The sequence below is a fragment of the Pongo pygmaeus genome, chromosome 2 (assembly GCF_028885625.2).
Source record: "Pongo pygmaeus isolate AG05252 chromosome 2, NHGRI_mPonPyg2-v2.0_pri, whole genome shotgun sequence".
Taxonomy (NCBI): domain Eukaryota; kingdom Metazoa; phylum Chordata; class Mammalia; order Primates; family Hominidae; genus Pongo; species Pongo pygmaeus.
Genome location: NC_085930.1, coordinates 91,914,105 through 91,931,423, shown reverse-complemented (window position 1 = coordinate 91,931,423; position 17,319 = coordinate 91,914,105). Strand labels below are relative to the sequence as shown.

Genomic DNA, 17,319 nt, shown 5'->3' with positions numbered 1-17,319 from the left:
ATTTTTCGGATCTACTGTTGGATTCAGTTAGCTAGAATTTTCTTGAGGATTTTTGCATCTATGTTCATCAGGGATATGGGTTTTCTTTTCTTTTTTTTTTTAATGTCCTTTCCTCATCTTGGTATTAGGGTGATGAGTGGCTTCACAGAATGATTTAGGGAGAATTCCCTCTTTCTCTACCTTTTGAAATAGTTTCAGTATGATTGGTACTAATTCTTCTTTGAATATCTGATGGAATTCAGCTGTGAATCCATCTGTTCCTGGACTTTTTTTTTTTTGGCAATTTGTTTATTACCAATTCAATTTCATTGCTTGTTATTGCTCTGCTCAAAGTTTCTATTTCTTCCGGATTTAATCTAGGAGGGTTGTATGTTACCAGGAATTTATCCTTCTTCTCTAGATTTTCTAGTTTGTGCATGTAAAGGTGGACATAATAGCCTTGAATGATCTTTTGTATTTCTGTGGTATTGTTGGCAATATCTCCAGTTTCATTTATTTACTGATTTATTTAAGATGGAGTTTCGCTCTTGTTGCCCAGGCTAGAGTGCAATGGCGCGATCTCAGCTCACTGCCACCTCCCCCTCCCAGGTTCAAGCGATTCTCCTGTCTCAGCCTCCCAAGTAGCTGGGATTACAGCCATGAGCCACTGCATCTGGCTAATTTTTGTATGTTTAATAGAGACGGGGGTTCACCATGTTGGCCAGGCTGGTCTTGAACTCCTGACCTCAGGTGGTCCACCCACCTCGGCCTCCCAAAGTGCTGGGTTTACAGGCGTGAGCCACCATGCCTTGCCTCCAGTTTCATTCCTAATTGAGCTTGTTTGGATCTTCTCTCTTGTTTTTTAAGTTAATCTTGCTAATGGTCTATCAATTTTGTTTATCTTTTCAAAGAACTAGCTTTTTGTTTTATTATCTTTTGTATTTTTGTTTGTTTGTTTCAATTTCATTTAGTTCTGCTCTGATCTTTGTTATTTCTTTTCTGCTGGCTTTGGGTTTGGTTTGTTCTTTTTTTGTCTAGTTCCTTGAATTGTGACATTTGTTTGTCAATTTGTGCTCTTTTAGAGCTTTTTTTTTTTTTCTCTTTTTGAGACAAAGTCTCAGTCTGTCTCCCAGGCTGGAGTGCAGTGACACCATCTCAGCTCACTGCGACCTCTGCCTCCCAGGTTCAAGTGATTCTTGTGCCTTAACCTCTCGAGTAGCTGACATTACAGGTGCATGCCACCATGCCCAGCTAAATTTTGTATTTTTAGTAGAGACGGCGGGGTTTCACCATGTTGGTCAGGCTGGTCTCGAACTGATGAACACAGTTGATCCACCTGCCTCTGCCTCCCAAAGTTCTGGGATTACAGGTGTGAGCCCCCACACCCATCCTATTTTGATGAAGTTATATTTATCATTTTTTTCTTTTATGGATTGTGCTTTTGGTGTCTTATTGGAGAACTCTTTGCTAACTCAATGACACAAAGATTTTCTCCTATGACTTCTAAATTTTTTGTAGTTTTATGTTTTACATTTAAACTTATATTCTATTTTAGTTAATTTTGCCATAAGATGTGAGGTATAGGCTGAGGAGTTTTTTGTTTTTTTGCATATGGATGTCCAATTGTTCTAATATGCTTTGTTGAAAAAAACTATCCTCACTATATTAAATTGCCTTTGCATCTTTGTAAAAATCAATTGGCAATATTATGTGGGCCTATTTGTGGGTTCTCTATTTTATTTCATTATTTCATGTATCTATAACTCCACCAATACCATATTGGCTTGATTAATGAAGCTTTATAGTAAGTCTTACAGTCAAGTAATGTGAGGCTTCTAACTCTTCTTTTTCATAATTGCTTGGCTAGTCTAGTTCCTTTGCTTTTCTATATAAATTTAGTATCAGCTTGTCTATATCTACAAAAAGTCCTGATGAAATTTTGATTGGAAATGCACAAATGTATAAATTTATTGAAAATGTATATTTGACTATAATGTCATCCAACCCATGAATATAGTATATCTCTCATTTAGTTAGTTTTTATTTGACTTATTTCATGAGCAGCTTATAGTTTTCTACATACTAATCCTACACATATGTTGCTAGGTTTATACTAAAGTGTTTCATTTTGGGGAGTTTATCGTAAATGAGTTTTTTTGAATTTTAGTTTTCAATCTTTTGCTGCTCATATATAGACACAAAAGTAATTGTTGTAGGTTGACTTTGCATCTTACAACCTTGCTAAACTCACTGGGAACTATGTAGATAATCATGTCATCTGTATAGGGGCAGTTTTATTTCTTGCTTTCTAATATATACTTTTTTTTGTTTGTTTTGTTGTCTTATTGTACTGGCTAGAATTTCCAGAATAATGTTGAATAAGAGTGCCGAGAATGTATTATTTACCTTGAGTGAGAAAAAAAAAAAAAAGAGAGTGGTGAAAATGAATATCCTTGCCTTGTTTCCAGTTTTGGAAGCAAAGAATTCAGACTTGTATGAGTTTAGCTATGGGTTTTTTTTAAATAGACGTCCTTTATTATGTTAAGGAACCTCCTCTCTTCCTAGTTAACTGAGAGTTTTTATCATGAATGAATGTTGAATTTTGTCACATATCTTTTCTGCTTTAATTGATAGGATCATGTAGTTTTCTTTAATCTATCTTTAATCTAAAAGAGCCCTATCAGTCATATTTGCTATGACTATTTAGTCCTTTTTTTTTAGACAGCATCTAGCTCTGTCACCCAGCCCGGAGTGCAGTGCTGCAATTACAGTGCTGCAATTACAGCTGACTGTAGCCGCAATTTCCCAGGCTCAAGAGATCCTCTCACCTCAGACTCCTGAGTAGCTGGGAGTACAGCCACACACCACTAAGCTTGGCTGATTTTTTTTTAAGAGACCGGGGTCTCACTATGTTGCTCAGGCTGGTCTTGAACTCCTGGGCTCAAGTGATACCCCCATCTCGGCCTCCCAAAATGTTGGGATGACAGGCATAAGCTACCACACCCAAACTTAATCCTACTTTTTAAATAATGTATTAAAACACTATTACATGGCTGGGTGCGGTGGCTCACTCCTGTAATCCCAGCACTTTGGGAGGCCGAGGCAGGCGGATCACTTGAGGCCAGGAGTTTGAGACCAGCCTGGCCATCATGGCGAAACCCCATCTCTACTAAAAATACAAAAAATTAGCTGGGCGTGGTGGTGCACGCCTGTAGGCCCAGCTACTCAGAAGGCTAAGGCAGGAGAACTGCTTGAACCCAGGAGGTGGAGGTTGCACTGAACTGAGATTGTGCCACTGCACTCCAGCCTGGGCAACAGAGCAAGACTCTGTTTCCAAAAAAAAAAAAAAAAAAATGCCACTGCATGTTCATTTTCTTTCAGCCACTGAACATAGGGCTTCTTTTTGTAATGACAAAAGTTATTATTAGGGGACTTAAGAGATTTTCTATGGTTATATACATTTTCAGAATAAATAGGCTCTGCTAAGTCTTAAGTTCTTTAAAATAAACATTGCCCCAAAATTTAAAGTTAGGATGATTACAATGGGTTTTGTTGTTGTTGTACAAACATTCACTTGAGAAGTTGAAAGCCCAGTCACAAATGTGTTTTGTCTATACATGAAAACAAACAAAGGGTAAAAGGTAAATGGGCTTTGTATTTATTTCCTAGGGCTGATGTAACTAAGTACATCCAACTAAATGGCTTAAAACAACAGGAATTCAATGTCTCACAATTCTGGAGGCTAGGAGTCTAAAATGAAGGTGTCATCAGGGTTATGCTCCCTCTGAAATCTGTAGGGGAAGTTTTTGCCTCTTCCTAGCTTTTGGTGTTTGCTGGCAATACTTGGTGTTCCTCGGCTTGTAGATGCATCACTCCAATCACATGGCTGTCTTCTTCCTGTGTCTTCCCCTCATCTTTCCTGTGTGCTTGTCTGTGTCTGTGCCCAAATTTCCCTTTTCTATAAAGACACCAGTCATATTCGATTAGGACCCACACTAAGGACCTCGTTTTAACTACATTACCTCTGGAATGACCATATGTCCAAATAAGGTCACATCCTGAGCTTCTAAGGGTTAGATACCGTCTTTCGACATTACTTCACAACAATTCAACCCATAACAGGCACTACTCACTTTTAACAGTAGATGAAGTAGATTGTTTGTAAAGAAGGCCACAAAATTCCTCCTACCTTTCTATTCATGTCCTTTTGCTTCCTGACTTTGCTGCTTCTCGCATCAAGAACTGGAGTCCATTTCCACCTCCTCTTGAATCTGCCCTGGCCTTGTCTTGCTTTGACCAGTCAAATGAAACAGAAGTAATTTCATACAACTACTAAGTCTAGGTCTCCAGGTGCCTTGCAATTTTCACTCTCACTCTCCTACCTGAGATCTTTTTGTAAATAAGTCTGAGACAGGCTGCTATAGAGATTAATGGGTGAGGTCTGAGATGCTCCAACCAACAGCCAGCACGAGTTGCCAGGCATTTGAGTCAGGGCATCTTAGACTATGCAGCCCCAGCTGAGTATCTGGATTCTGGTGCTATAGATGCATGAGTGACCTCATACAGAACCAGCAGAAGAACTACTCAGCTGAGCCCACCCCAAACTTCTGTCCTACTGTTTTAAGCTACTATGTTTTGAAGTGATTTGTTACACAACAATAAATGATTGATACAGAAGAATGTTAAAAGCTTGAGTCTTCTGTTGTTTGCAATCTGAATTGCCTCAACTAAATCACTTAATTCTAACAGCCCCTGCTTCCTTTTTTGTAAAATGTAGATATTTTACTCATCTGTCACCACTGGTTCCAGGTTTCAGGTTTTCAGTTTTAATGAATAAAAACGTAAGGGATAGGAATAAGAGGAAATTATTAGCTCAAGTAACTGACAAGTCAAGGAGTTGGTTTGGCTTCGGGTATGATTTGATTCAAGGACTCGAAGATATCAGGGATTTGTTGGCCCACACCTCTCTATTCTGCTTTCTTCTTGTGTCAGATTCTCAGATGGGCTTGCCCCAAGTGAGGGCCCTCTTTGCAGTTTGAGGTTTAAGTTGATCTGGCCTGGCAAACCTAAAAGGACCTACTAGAAACATGTGCCCATCCTTAGACCAGTCAGGCCAGAGGGATGAAATGCTCCACTTGGTCAGGACTAACGCACGTGTCCACCTGAGCCAGTGAAGTGGAGAGGTGGAGGTAGGGATAGGGAAAGAAAGGGTTAGGCTCACCAAGACCATCTGGGGAGATTGGCACAAAGGAAAACTGGGACACTATTACTAGAAGAAAAGAAATGGACGCTGAGCAGGTAGAAAATAACAGATGTTCACTTCTTATTACATAGGCTGGGTAAACAGATAACAGTAATGGCTTATATTTATTAAATGCTTATTAGGTTCCCAGCACTGATCTGAACAGTTTATGTATATTAATTCCTCTTATTCTTCTCTATTTAGGAAGATGTACGGTTATTATAGTATTCCTACTTTACAAATGAGGAAGCCAAGGCATAAAGTGATTAAGTTGCCTATGGTCATGCATCTGAGTAGCATCAGAATCTAACTAGACTGGCTTGAAAGCTACTGCCTTTAACCTCCAGTCTATATTCAAAATAGGTCGCCAGCACTATGGTAGGCAGGATTCTAACATGGTCCCCAAGATCCCCAACCCTTGGCATATAATTCCTTCTTCTTGAAAGTGGGTGGGACCTGTGAACATGACAGGATAGCCACTCCCTTGACTAGGTTACATTATACGGCAAAAGTGATGAAACAGTCACTCTCTAGACTCCTGTAGGAAGATTCTCCCGCTGACTTTCAAGGAGTAAGCTGCCATGTTGTGAGGGTGCCGTGTGGCTTAGACCACTAGTTGAAAGCAGCCCTTGGCCAACAGCCAGCAAGAAAATAGTAATCTCAGTCCTACAACCACAAGGATCTGAATTCTGTCAATAACCTGAATGTGCTTGAAGGAGGAGCCCAAGCTCTAGATGAGAAAGCCTGGCCCACCCCTTGATTTCAGCCTGATGAGACCTTGAGCAGAGGACCCAGCCATACTGTGCCCCAGCTTCTCACCTCTAAAAGTGACAGGCAGTAAGTATGTATTTTTTTAAGCTGCTAAATTTGAGGGTCATTTGTTACTAATGTCAGCATCTTCTCTTTGTAGCCTTCTTATCTTCCATCAGGGTAGCTAGGCTCTCCCTCCTTTGGCACTCCCAGGGCTTTTCACACCAACTTGCTCACTGTATCATAGTGCCCCCATATCACCTGGGTTAGGATTGTAGTTACCAGGTAGGAGCATGGCAGGGCTACTGCTAGGTCATTATTGTGTGACTAGCACTTGAAAGTGTCTATTATGTATGAATTGCTCTGTAATTGGTTGCAGAATAAATGAAAAGGCATCTGTGAGGTATGTTTGCAAAATTTTATCTTTTGTAGGAACTGGTGGGGCCTGGATTGTGCTTCCAAGGGTAGTTTGGGGGTAAACTTCAGCCTGGGGTCCTAGGACAGTCACCAGTCCAAGCCGAATTGGATGTGAGGTTTTAGCATGGGGCCTCCTACACTACTAAGGTAGTGGTAATTCACTCTTCAAACCCATATGAGGTTTTCCGCGACTCTGAAGCTCTTTCTTTACATTCCACATTTTGGTGCCTTCTCAAGCCATTATTCTGTTGCCTTTTCACAGCTGTGGAGGCAAACAGGCCTGGGTTGAGAATCTCAGCTCTGCTGCCCACTAGCTGAGGATCCGTCATTGTACTCCTCTGAGCATGTTTCTTTGTCTATTAAATGGGGAAAATAATTCTCACAGCTGGCAGTATTTTAAGGACTCCATGAGAGAACGGAGCATGGACTTAGGAAAGTATGCTCCCATAAGGCCTGGGGGCTTGCCCTTTTTGTTCGAGGCTGTGTTCCCAGTGTGTCCCTCAAACAGTAGGTGCTCAATGCATTTGTTGAATGAGCAAGCAGTTTATGGCATGAATTCAGCACAATGCCTGGTAGACAGTAAGCATTCCACAAAGGGCAGCTTTTACTGTCCATTTCACAGAGGAGGAAACCTCACCTGAGGACGCTGACACAAGTGTTTCACGAGTTTTTCCTATTTTATCACTCCACATTAAGAAGGTAGTCAGGGATGCTGGGGTAATCCAACTTGAGGAACGAATATCCCTCAATACAACACTTCCAAGAAAAATGGCCCTCTCAATCTTTTATAAAGAAGTCAGGATTCCAATAAAACCAGGAAGGACCACATTCCAAAGCAAACAAACTTGCCTCATTCCCCACCCTGGGGGAGGCTGTTCACCCCCGTTCTGCTAAACATAGAGCTAGGGCCCTCCCCAGGAACTTCCTGGCTTTTATTAGTTTGTAATCCCAAACGTAACTTTTCAAAGGTTTCTCTTTTGGAAGTGTGGGTGTGAAACTGCTTCCTTAATCACATCGAGCGGGAGGATCTCCGACCATCTGTACTTTATTTGAAAACCTAGCATCCGGTTGGGATGTTTGGGTGGGTGGAGGACCCTGCCGTGTTGGGATGAAACAGCAGGGACACGTTTAAAACACAAGAACCATGCGCAGTGGCTCACGCCTGTAATCTCAGCACTTTGGGAGGCTGAGGCAGGCGGATCACAAGGTCAGCAGTTCGAGACGAGCCTGGCCAAAATGGTGAAACCCCGCCTCTACCAAAACAACAACAACAAAACCAAAAAAATAATCAGCCGGGCGTGGTGGCGGGCGCCTGTAGTCCCAGCTACTTGGGAGGCTGAGGCAGGAGAATCGCCTGAACCCGGGAGACGAAGGTTGTAGTGAGCCGAAATCGAGCCACTGCATTCCAGCCTGTGCGACGGAGCGAGACTCCGTCTCAAAACAATACAAAACAATCCCACGTCAAGATCGCTTTGAAACACAGGCAGAAAAATTAGGCAAAAAATGTCAAACGGCTAATTACCTTGGCTCACTTACGCATTTAATCAAAAGCCCGCCTCCCCCACTTTTAGCCTCAGCGTAGAATGTAAAATAGGGCGCTTAAAAGTCTAAGCGATAAAGATCTTCTTATCAAGAGCCAAGGGACAAAACTCATTACAGATAAGCCTAGTCCTCCCATTTCCCCCGGACGCCTCTCCCGGATTGCTAAAGAAGCAGCCGCTCCCCGGGTAGCTGCCAGGAAATCAGTCCGGCCCCGCGGCGCTGCTTTCCCCCTGCAGGGTGTAAGAGGCGCACTTCCTGCGCCCTCCGCGCGGCCAAACCGGGGTGCGGGAACCTTCTCCAGAGAAGCTGCGAGTTGGGGAAACTCCGCCACCGATCCATCGTGGCGCCGGGAAAGGGGATGTGGGGCTCGGAAGGGCTAGATTTCGCAATCCTGGGATCGATATTCCTCCCCTCCCCCACTTTCCTCAGCCTTTGACTGGGCCAATGAAAGCCCGAAAAGGAAAAAAAAAAAAAAATTAAATCTCAACGTAGCCGGAGTGCAAAGGCCGCTCGGCTTTGTTTCCCGGCGGGGGAACGCGCTGTGTTGGAGGCGCGAACAGGGGCCGCGGACGGTGAGCTCCACCGCTGCAACTGCCAGGGTAGTGAAGCCGAACAGAAAACCCCATCGCTTTAAAAAGGCAGCTGTCCGCCCTCCCCCTTTCCCCGCGCCCGGGCGAGGGGCCCCTTAAGTCCGGGATCCGCGAGCTACGCGGACAGGGGATCTCGCCAAACCCGAGCACCGTGCGGCGCCTTTTAAGAGGTCGAACAACGGGAATCCAGCAAAAAACAAGCCGGCCCCAGAAGGCAGCCTCTCTCCTCTCTCCGCGCACGAGCTACAATCGCCCCCAGTCCCCAAACTGTCCCAGTAGAGGCCGCGCGGAGAGAGCGGACCCGAGGGACCCCTCGCAAGGCGGGAGCCGAGCGCGGCTGCTTTAAGAACGCGGAGAGCGCGCGCCCGCCGCCAGCTGGCCCGGGCTGCGCGCCCCCGCCGCCACCGCGCGCCCCCTGTTCGCTCGCTCCTTCGCTCGCCGGCTTTAAAGTCTCTGCCAGGATCCATGCTCACATGTTACTTCCTGTATGGAGGCATGGCCAGTTTCCAGCCCCGCGCTCTTCGTTCCTCCCCAGCCTGCGCCGGAGCCACAACTTTCAGGAGCATGGACTGAAGGCACCCTCGCCCCAGCGCCCCTCTGAGATCCTTTGTGTTTTCCTCCGTTTCCTCCGGCCGTTTCTATTTTGGGGGGCTCTCCGCTCCCCCCGCCTCTCCCCTCCCTTCCCCTCTCGCAAACATGCCTCCTTCCTTCCCGGGGCCCTGGAAGGAGCTGCCTGCCTGAAGCCCGGAGACGCCGCGCCGCGCCGCGCTCAGCCCCGCCGCCGCCCGCCGGCTCTCGGGCTGTGCTGCGCTGCCGACTCAAGTTGGGGATCCTCGGCTGCTTGCCGCCGCTGCCGCCGCCGCCCGCGGTCCCTGCCTGCCCCAGGCCCGGGGCATCGCCGCCGGCCGCCGACTCCGCGCCCTGATCGCTCGGCTCTCTCGTTTTTGAACGGAAAGCAGCCCTTCTCCACCGAGAGGATCGTCCCCAGCGTGGCTCTGCGTTCCCGGTCACTTTTTGAGATTTTCCGGGGGGCGCTCGGCGGCTTCCCGGATTCCAAGGGGACTCGGGCCGCCGAGCGCGGGGGGCCCGTGGAGCGGGCGAGCCGGGGAAGCGCCCCGGCTTAGCAGAGGCTCGCACGGAGGCAAGAACTTATTCAACAAGTTTACCCCCCTGCTTTCCTCTTTTCGATGTGCGTTTTCGGACATGCGGAGGTTACTGGAACCGTGTTGGTGGATTTTGTTCGTGAAAATCACCAGTTCCGTGCTCCATTATGTCGTGTGCTTCCCGGGTGAGTGCCGGCCGCCGAGGGGACGCGGCCCCGGCCGGCGCGCGTTGGGGATGCGGAGTTGTCGCCTGGGCGCGGAGCTCCGGCGCCCGTCCGGGAGACCCAGGAGAGGGTGGAGGGTGGCCGGGCGCCCGGGTAGGAGAGGAGGATTGCTTCGCTGGCTTGGGCGATGTTTAGGGAGGCTGGCTAGTGGTCGAGGAAGGTGGAGGCAGGGGCCGGCCGGGGAGGGGGCTGGGGGACGCGGAGGTCTGCTCCCACTCTGTTTTGGGGGGCCTGGGGAGCTGGAATCGGGAGAAAGGGGGACTTGCTTTGCTGACTCGTCGCCAATCGGGAGAACTCAGTTGTGGGGCGGTTGGGGAGACTGAGGCCATGGAAAGGATGCTTCTGTGGGTTTGGGGGGCCCGGGATGAGCCCCCTCGTTCTGGCGGGTATTGAAGGAGCTCAGAAGGTGGGGGTTTGCTTTGCTGTTTTCCATCCCTTTGGGAGGGCTAGGTTTCGGGGAATGGAAGTCGGAGGCTGGCTGCGGAGGACTGAGGATGTGGGGAGCAGCCTGCGTTCTGGGGTCAGGGGCGTCCTCCCTCTTTCTGGGGGCTGGGGCGCGGGCAGCCCTTCGGTGCCGGCGAGAGGCAGCCTCCTTGGGCGCAGTGAGACGGCAGGGCGCAGGCGGTTTCGGAGAGATCCGTGTCTCCCCTAGCCCCGGCCCGTGGCCCTTTCCCTCCGCTGCTCTGCTCGTTTGGATTGCCGGGGTCTGGACGCGGGGAGGGGGCGGGGGCGGGTCGGCGGCCGGGTTGCTGTTCGCGCCGGGGCGGATTTTTTTCCTGTCTCGCACGCCCTGCCTACCTTCATCTTTGCCCTTTTGCAGGCTGTTCGCGGCTGGCAGACCCAGACTCGCTGTTTTCTGGCCAGGTTAAGACAGGAACAATACTGGCCGTTGATAACGAGAATAAATCACCGCACGTAACGGTGTGCGGCTCGGCGACCCTCCACTTCCAGCCCTCAGCTGGCAGTTCCCCCTCCTCTCTACCCTGGGGAGGGCAGAAGCCAGCTGCCTCCCTCTCCTCTCTTGTAGGTCCCCCGGGCAGCAGCCCCGAGCTCCCTCGTAGCTGTCCTGCACCCTCCCTTGGGGTGGAGGCCAAGTCCTGCCCTAGCCCGGGGAAGGGCTGGAAGAAAGGGGGTGATTTGCTTTTCATTCCTCGCTCCCCTAAGGACAGAGAATTCCCCGTTTTTCTGCCCTCTCATTCATCAGCTCCTGGATACCCGGAGGTGGAGGTTATCTGAATCAAGAAAACGAGGAATGTGCCCCGAAGTCTCCGCTCTGCCCGGTTACAGCCGCCTATCCCCGGGCGGCTGGAGCGCCCGTTTTTGGTGCAGCGGGTCCCTTAGTCCCGTAGTGCGCCCCGGAGCAGGGCGCGGGAGCCCTCGTCGCCCTTGGGGATCCCTCTCGGGGGACTGGCAGCGAATGCCCCCTTTGCAGATTCGGGGATGGCCTCGAGGGGCAGAAAGGCAAAACACCGTCTTGTGTTCTGCACCCCTTGTTCTCTCTGCTCATCCTCCTGCCCGCGGAGCGGCACGGAGCTCCAGCCCAGAAACGCAGCTCGGAGGCCGAGCGAGGACGTGCGTCCACACTCAGCCTGGGGTTTGCCCACTGGAGTCCTGCCTCTACGGTAGGACACTGGGGCCTGGGGTTTGCCCACTGGAGTCCTGCCTGTGCGGCCTCTACGTTAGTGTGGGCCATGGGGACATCTCCCCTTAGAAACAGCTGCCTTCATTCACTAAAAGACCACTGCTCAGTATTTGGGTTAATCATCTCTCACTTCTAGTCTCCCCTGCTTTACCACGGACTTGACGGCTGAGCGGGTTCAGGTGCACACAGGGGTTGAGCTTTGTGAGGGCCACTCTTTAATGGGTGCAGTGGGAGGTCGTGGAGGGCAGCCTTGCAAATTAGAGGAATTTCCAATTCCACTTCTGTCCTTCTTGCGCTCGGGGATGCAGTCAGTGGGCTGACCGTGGTTTTCTTTTCCCTGATGTTTGAGGAAGCTTGAGATCCAAAATGGGACTGCCAGGGAACCAGCCTTCGTGGGGCTTGGACCATTTTCGTCTTCTCATTTTCTTTTCGCGCCCACGCTGCGAGGTAAATAGCCCCTTTCCTGGTCCGGGAGCCGAGGGGTGTCGGAAAGGGAAAGGACAGTGGTGGGAGGCGCAGGGAAGAGGGCGGTTTCGTTTGGAAAAGTGCAGCCCGAGAGGGAGCAGCAGGCTTTGGAGCAAGGCAAAGTTAAAATATCAGAGCTCTGGGAGACGCTGGCTTTTCGTTTTCCGAGGTTGCCGCGACGCCGCTGGACCTCAGGGGGCGCCCCCGAGCCACTGGTGGGGCTCCTGCCACCTCCACACTGGTCTGCCTCGGCCACCTCCACGCCGCAGGGATGGGGCGCGCTTGCCCGGGTTCCGAGACTCTGGGGCTGCAGACGCGCCTTGGCGCGAGGCGGCGGCCTTGGCCTGGCGATGCTGCTCCTGGCTTTCTCAAAACTCGCTGGGGGCTGGAGTGCGCCTTGGGACCCCCACTTCTGCCTGCTATGACCTCGAAAGCGCTTATCTGTTTGACATGAGGGATAAAAATGCTTCTGTTTTGGAGTAGGGTCCTCCTTGTGAGGTCTTAGCCAAAATCCCTTGTTACTTAGTATTTTTGTTTGTTTCCTCTCAGAATCATAACTCAGCATAACTCTTCAGTTGGATTTGAGTTCTCAGCTCCTGTTCAGCATACGGGTTAGCTGTAGTTTGGGCAGGGTTTTGGAAACACAGCCCTGGCATGAGCTTTTTCTCAGTGGATTGGAAACAGTGGATTTTATGTCTTTGAACAGCAGTGTGGCAGGTTTGGGATCCATTCAGGGTTAATAATGCTTCAAGTGATGCTTTCCACGTGCAAAGCTAAGAGTGTTACCAAACATGATATTAGGCATATTACGTCTTTATAAAGCACTGTAGAAACGTTTGCAAAAACAGCAAAATATAATGGATCCCCCACCCAACTTAAACACTCACAACTCAATCTTCTCTCATCTCTTCCTCCCCAACACCTTATTATTTTAAAGCAAATCTTACACATAGTTCATTCAAACTCTGATATATATCTCCAATCACTGGGAATTTAATTGCCTCTGACACAGTATAAAATATGTTACTTCCGAGGGTTAACCTTTTATCTATTTTACGTTCTCAAGCTCAGCAGATTTTTTTTTTAATTGATTTTTGTCTTTCGGCCCTCAGAGTGAAACTCTGGTTTTGATATGTTTTGTATTGTAATTACATCATATCTAGGATGCTGCCATTGGAAACAGTTCAGATGGATAAGCTTAGCTGTGTACCTTGGATGTGTCAGAATTGGAGGCTCCATGATTAATGTCAGGTGAATCATGAATCTCCCTCTAAGCTGTCTCTTCTTTTATTTGCATGTGCGGGCTTTAGTTCTGATGGGCATCCCTTATGGCCTTAGGAAAAGGCAAAAGTAATATTTGGAAGTCAGCAATCTTTCTCTTTACAGGGTGTGAGATTGTACAGGTTTTTTTTCCTTCTCCCTCATGTGTCATGTTTGAAAATGAAGAATCTTTACCCAGTCTCTAAACTGGGTTCCGTTTACACAGTTATGGAATAAAATCTTTGATGTTTCCTTCTAAACAGTGTTCACATTTGAGGGTTGATGGAGTTACAACACTAATAAAGATAGGCATAAACAGGGCCTTTTGGAAATAGGGGAAGTTGCTGTTGTTGCTGGGAGAAGAAAGGTCATAGGAAAGGTTGGCTGATATGGGAAAAGTGACTATTCCATAGTGAAGCTTTGAGTATCTCCCATTAATTATGGACCTGTTTTCACCGAGTAAAAGATTATGTTGTTGTTTACATGAAGCGATCCATGGAATGCTGATGATTTAATGCAGCAAAACAAACAGCCCTTTCAGATTTGCCTTTCTATTCTAAACAGCTCCCAAGTTAACAGAGTAGAATCAGTTGTATACCTGTGTGCTGATTGAAAGTAACTTTCTTGGCATTCACGTGAGATCACTTAAAATGCTCTAGAGTAGTTACTCGGAATGCCCTAGAGTAGTTACTCGGGAGCCTCTCCTACTCGCTTGCCTCCCTGCCTTTTCCTGGAGACTTCTTTTCTTTTTTTGAGATGGAGTCTCACTCTGTCACCCAGGCTGGAGTGCAGTAGTGAGATCCTAGCTCATTGCAACCTCCACTTCCCAGGTTCAAGTGATTCTCCTGCCTCAGCCTCCTGAGTGGCTGAGTCTACAGGCATGTGCCACTATGCCCAGCTAATTTTTGTAATTTTGTGGAGACAGGGTTCTGCCATGTTGGCCAGGGTGGTCTTGAACTCCTGACCTCAGGTGCTCTGCCCACCTCGGCCTCCCAGAGTGCTGGGATTACAGTGCTACTGGGCTGTTGCTTTAGCACTTTGCTTTTACAGTGACACATTGTTTGTTCTTTTTAAATCTTGATTTCCATTCAGCATGTGGGACAATGAAATGCCATTTCTAGGCAGGATGAAGATTACAATATGTGTACATTCTGAATTAAGAGATTTAAACAATTGTAATTAATACTGTCATCCTGGGTTACATTTCATGTGGTCACATTCCATAACCCGGAGCTTATGGGAAAAATTTAGGGCATCTGAAGTTCCCTCTAAGGCACTTGGTACCCTGAAATTAGCCCTTGGTTTGCTTTGGTTCAAAGTTGACCTCTGTTAGATGTTGGGTGGTGGTCACTGAAACTGTTTTTGGCTGTATCCTGTTTAGAGAATAAAAGTGCTGTTTTATTAATACTATGGAAGCCAAGGAGTACACGGCTGCCCACCTTTAATTCTCCATCTGAGCTTGATCTAGGTTCAGCAGCCATTGATGAAGTAGAGGGAGTGGCTCAGGAGGGACTCAGGAGGGGCTGAGAAGAGCCTGCTTTGTGAGGGCTTCTTGTGGGATTTGGCAATAGTCACTGAATTTGTCCCAGAATGAGGTTGCCTGTGCAAATGATTAAAAGATAAGGCTGGGCAATATGGCTCACTCCTATAATCACAGTGCTTTGGGAGGCGGGAGGGTTGCTTGAGCCTAGAAGTTTGAGACCAGCCAGGCCAACATAGGGAGACCCTGCCTCTACAAATAATAAAACAAAAATTAGCTAGGTGCACTCTTTAGTCCCCACTACTTGGGAGGCCAAGATGGGAGGATTGCTTGAGCCCATGAGGTTGAGGCCGCAGTGTACTGTGATCATGCCACTGCACTCCAGCTTGAGTGACACAGTGAGACCCTGTCTCAAAAAAAAAAAAAAAAAGATTAAAAGATCCAATGTAGGCTGGGCATGGTGGCTCATGCCTGCCATCTCAGCACTTTGGGAGACCCAGGTGGGCAGATTGCTTGAGCCCAGGAGTTTGAGACCAGCCATGTGCAACATGGTGAGACCCCATCTCTACAAAAAATACAAAAATTAGCTGCACATGGTGGTATGTGCCTGTAGTTCCAGCTACTCCAGAGGTGGAGGACAGGACTTCGGGGCTGCAGTGAGCTGTGATGGTGCCACTGCTCTCCAGTCTGGGTGACAGAGTGAGACCCTGTCTCAAGAAAAAAAAAAAAAAAAGTCCATTTGCCAGTCTGAGAAATGGGAGCAACCATCTTACTTGGAAACGAACTATATTCAGGACTAGGGCAACGTTCTGTGCACTTAAAAAATCAATTATACTTGTGTAAAAAAGAGTTATCGGACTTGGCTTTGACTTATTTTTGGTATTGTGTTTATGTGGAGTTGTAACCAACAAAATCAATAAAAAGGATAAGTATACTCCAGAAACCTGTATTTACTTCCCCTTGCTTTTCCCTACAATTTGCCTGTTGCAAATTTCTAAGAACACGGGATTGTTAATGTCTCTTTAAAAAATGTCTTAAAGTAATATAGGTGAATTTCACTTTCAGGAAAGTCTGTGATGATTGAGATGTAGAACAGATAAATTTGTGGTTTACTCAATATGAAAAGGATTGGTAGGTATAAGTGATGGCTGTGCAAGATTGCTTTAAGTAGCTAGAGGGCTTCTTGAGTGATTGTCCCCTCCTATTGGGACAACTATAATTGGAGGGACCATTTCACCTGGTATCATTTGTAGCAAGATATTTGGTGTTTTGACAGAAAAATATATTATTCTGTGTGAGATAGCTTGCTGGATCTATGCAGGCCTAAGGTTTTTATGATTGCAGCCCTTAATACAACTATTAAAAAAAATTTGTTTTTTGGCTGGGCGCGGTGGCTCATGCCTGTAATCCCAGCACTTTGGGAGGCCCAGGCGGACGGAACATGAGGTCAAGAGATTGAGACCATCCTGGCCAACATAGTGAAACCCCGTCTCTGCTAAAAATACAAAAATTAGCTGGGCATGGTGGTGCGCACCTGTAGTCCCAGCTACTTGGGAGGCTAAGGCGGGAGAATCGCTTGAACCCAGGAGGCAGAGGTTGCAGTGAGTTGAGATCGCACCACTGCACTGCAGCCTGGACGACAGAGCAAGACTCCGTCTCAAAAAAAAAAAAAAAAAAAAAAAAGACTTGTTTTAAGTGCTTCTAGGAATAGGAAGAGGAATGACAGGTGATGAGGTTTCTATATGTGCCCGGTTTCTCTTTTGGAAGCCTCCCAAGCGGAATTGGGTAGTGTTTCACTTGTACTTGTGGTGGGTGTGGGGATCGAGGTAACTTACACATTGAATGAAAACTTTGATACGTGTCAGCCAGTTGATGAGAGTTGCCATACTGTTTTGTCAGCATGTAGCAGGAAGAAATCTTTTAGGAGCCTGGAACTTGTTAATGCTTTTTTATTTGTTTTCTAAACTAGGTGGCTATTGAGAGTTATACAGAATATAGCAAAGTAGGTAAGAATATGGCCTCTGGAGCCAGCCTACCTGTGCCATTGCTAGCTGTGCTACCTTAGAAAAGTTACATACCCTCTCTGTGCCTCATTATTTTTTTCTTCCTCTGTGAAATGGAGTGGTGATAGAAGCCTAACTCCTAAAGTCTTTGTGAGGCTTGAATGAGAATGTATATAAGGACTTAGTGCTGTGCATGGTAAACAGTATGTGCTCAGTAACCATTTTTTTTAAATCAAAAGTTTTATATGTTTATTTTTATAGAGACAGGGTCTCTCCCTGTGTTGCCCAGGCTGGTCTTAAACTCCTGACCTCAAGTGATCCTCCTACCTCAGCTTCCCAAAGTGCTAGGATTATAGGCGTGAGCCATTGCTCCTGGCCACCGTTTTTATTTTATGTGTTCTTAAGAGATTTGGATAAGAGTGTATGGAAAGAGGACAGTGGAACTGAAAAGGACAACTGTATGTATAGACAACTTTTTAAAAAACTGTGTAAACATATGTGATGGGTTTTTGTATCTGTCTTTGCTGTTGAGGTTGAGGAGGAGTAGGGATCAGCATGAGGACATCCTATGTAAGATTACTAACAGGTTACATTTTGAGGTTTAAATAAATGAGAAAGCCCT

General features: G+C 47.3%; 1 protein-coding gene across 4 annotated transcripts in view; it reads left to right on the top strand.

Moving 5' to 3' along the window:
* Positions 1–8,448: 8,448 nt before the first annotated feature.
* The window catches only part of PTPRG (protein tyrosine phosphatase receptor type G), a 735,948-nt gene continuing 727,077 nt past the window's right edge, over positions 8,449–17,319 (top strand). For all 4 annotated transcript variants that reach the window (XM_063661893.1, XM_054483420.2, XM_063661892.1 and 1 more), the window contains exon 1: positions 8,449–9,808. In XM_063661893.1, coding sequence (XP_063517963.1) covers positions 9,724–9,808 — 85 coding nt within the window. In that variant the 5' untranslated portion in view covers positions 8,449–9,723. The remainder of the gene's footprint in view (positions 9,809–17,319) is intronic.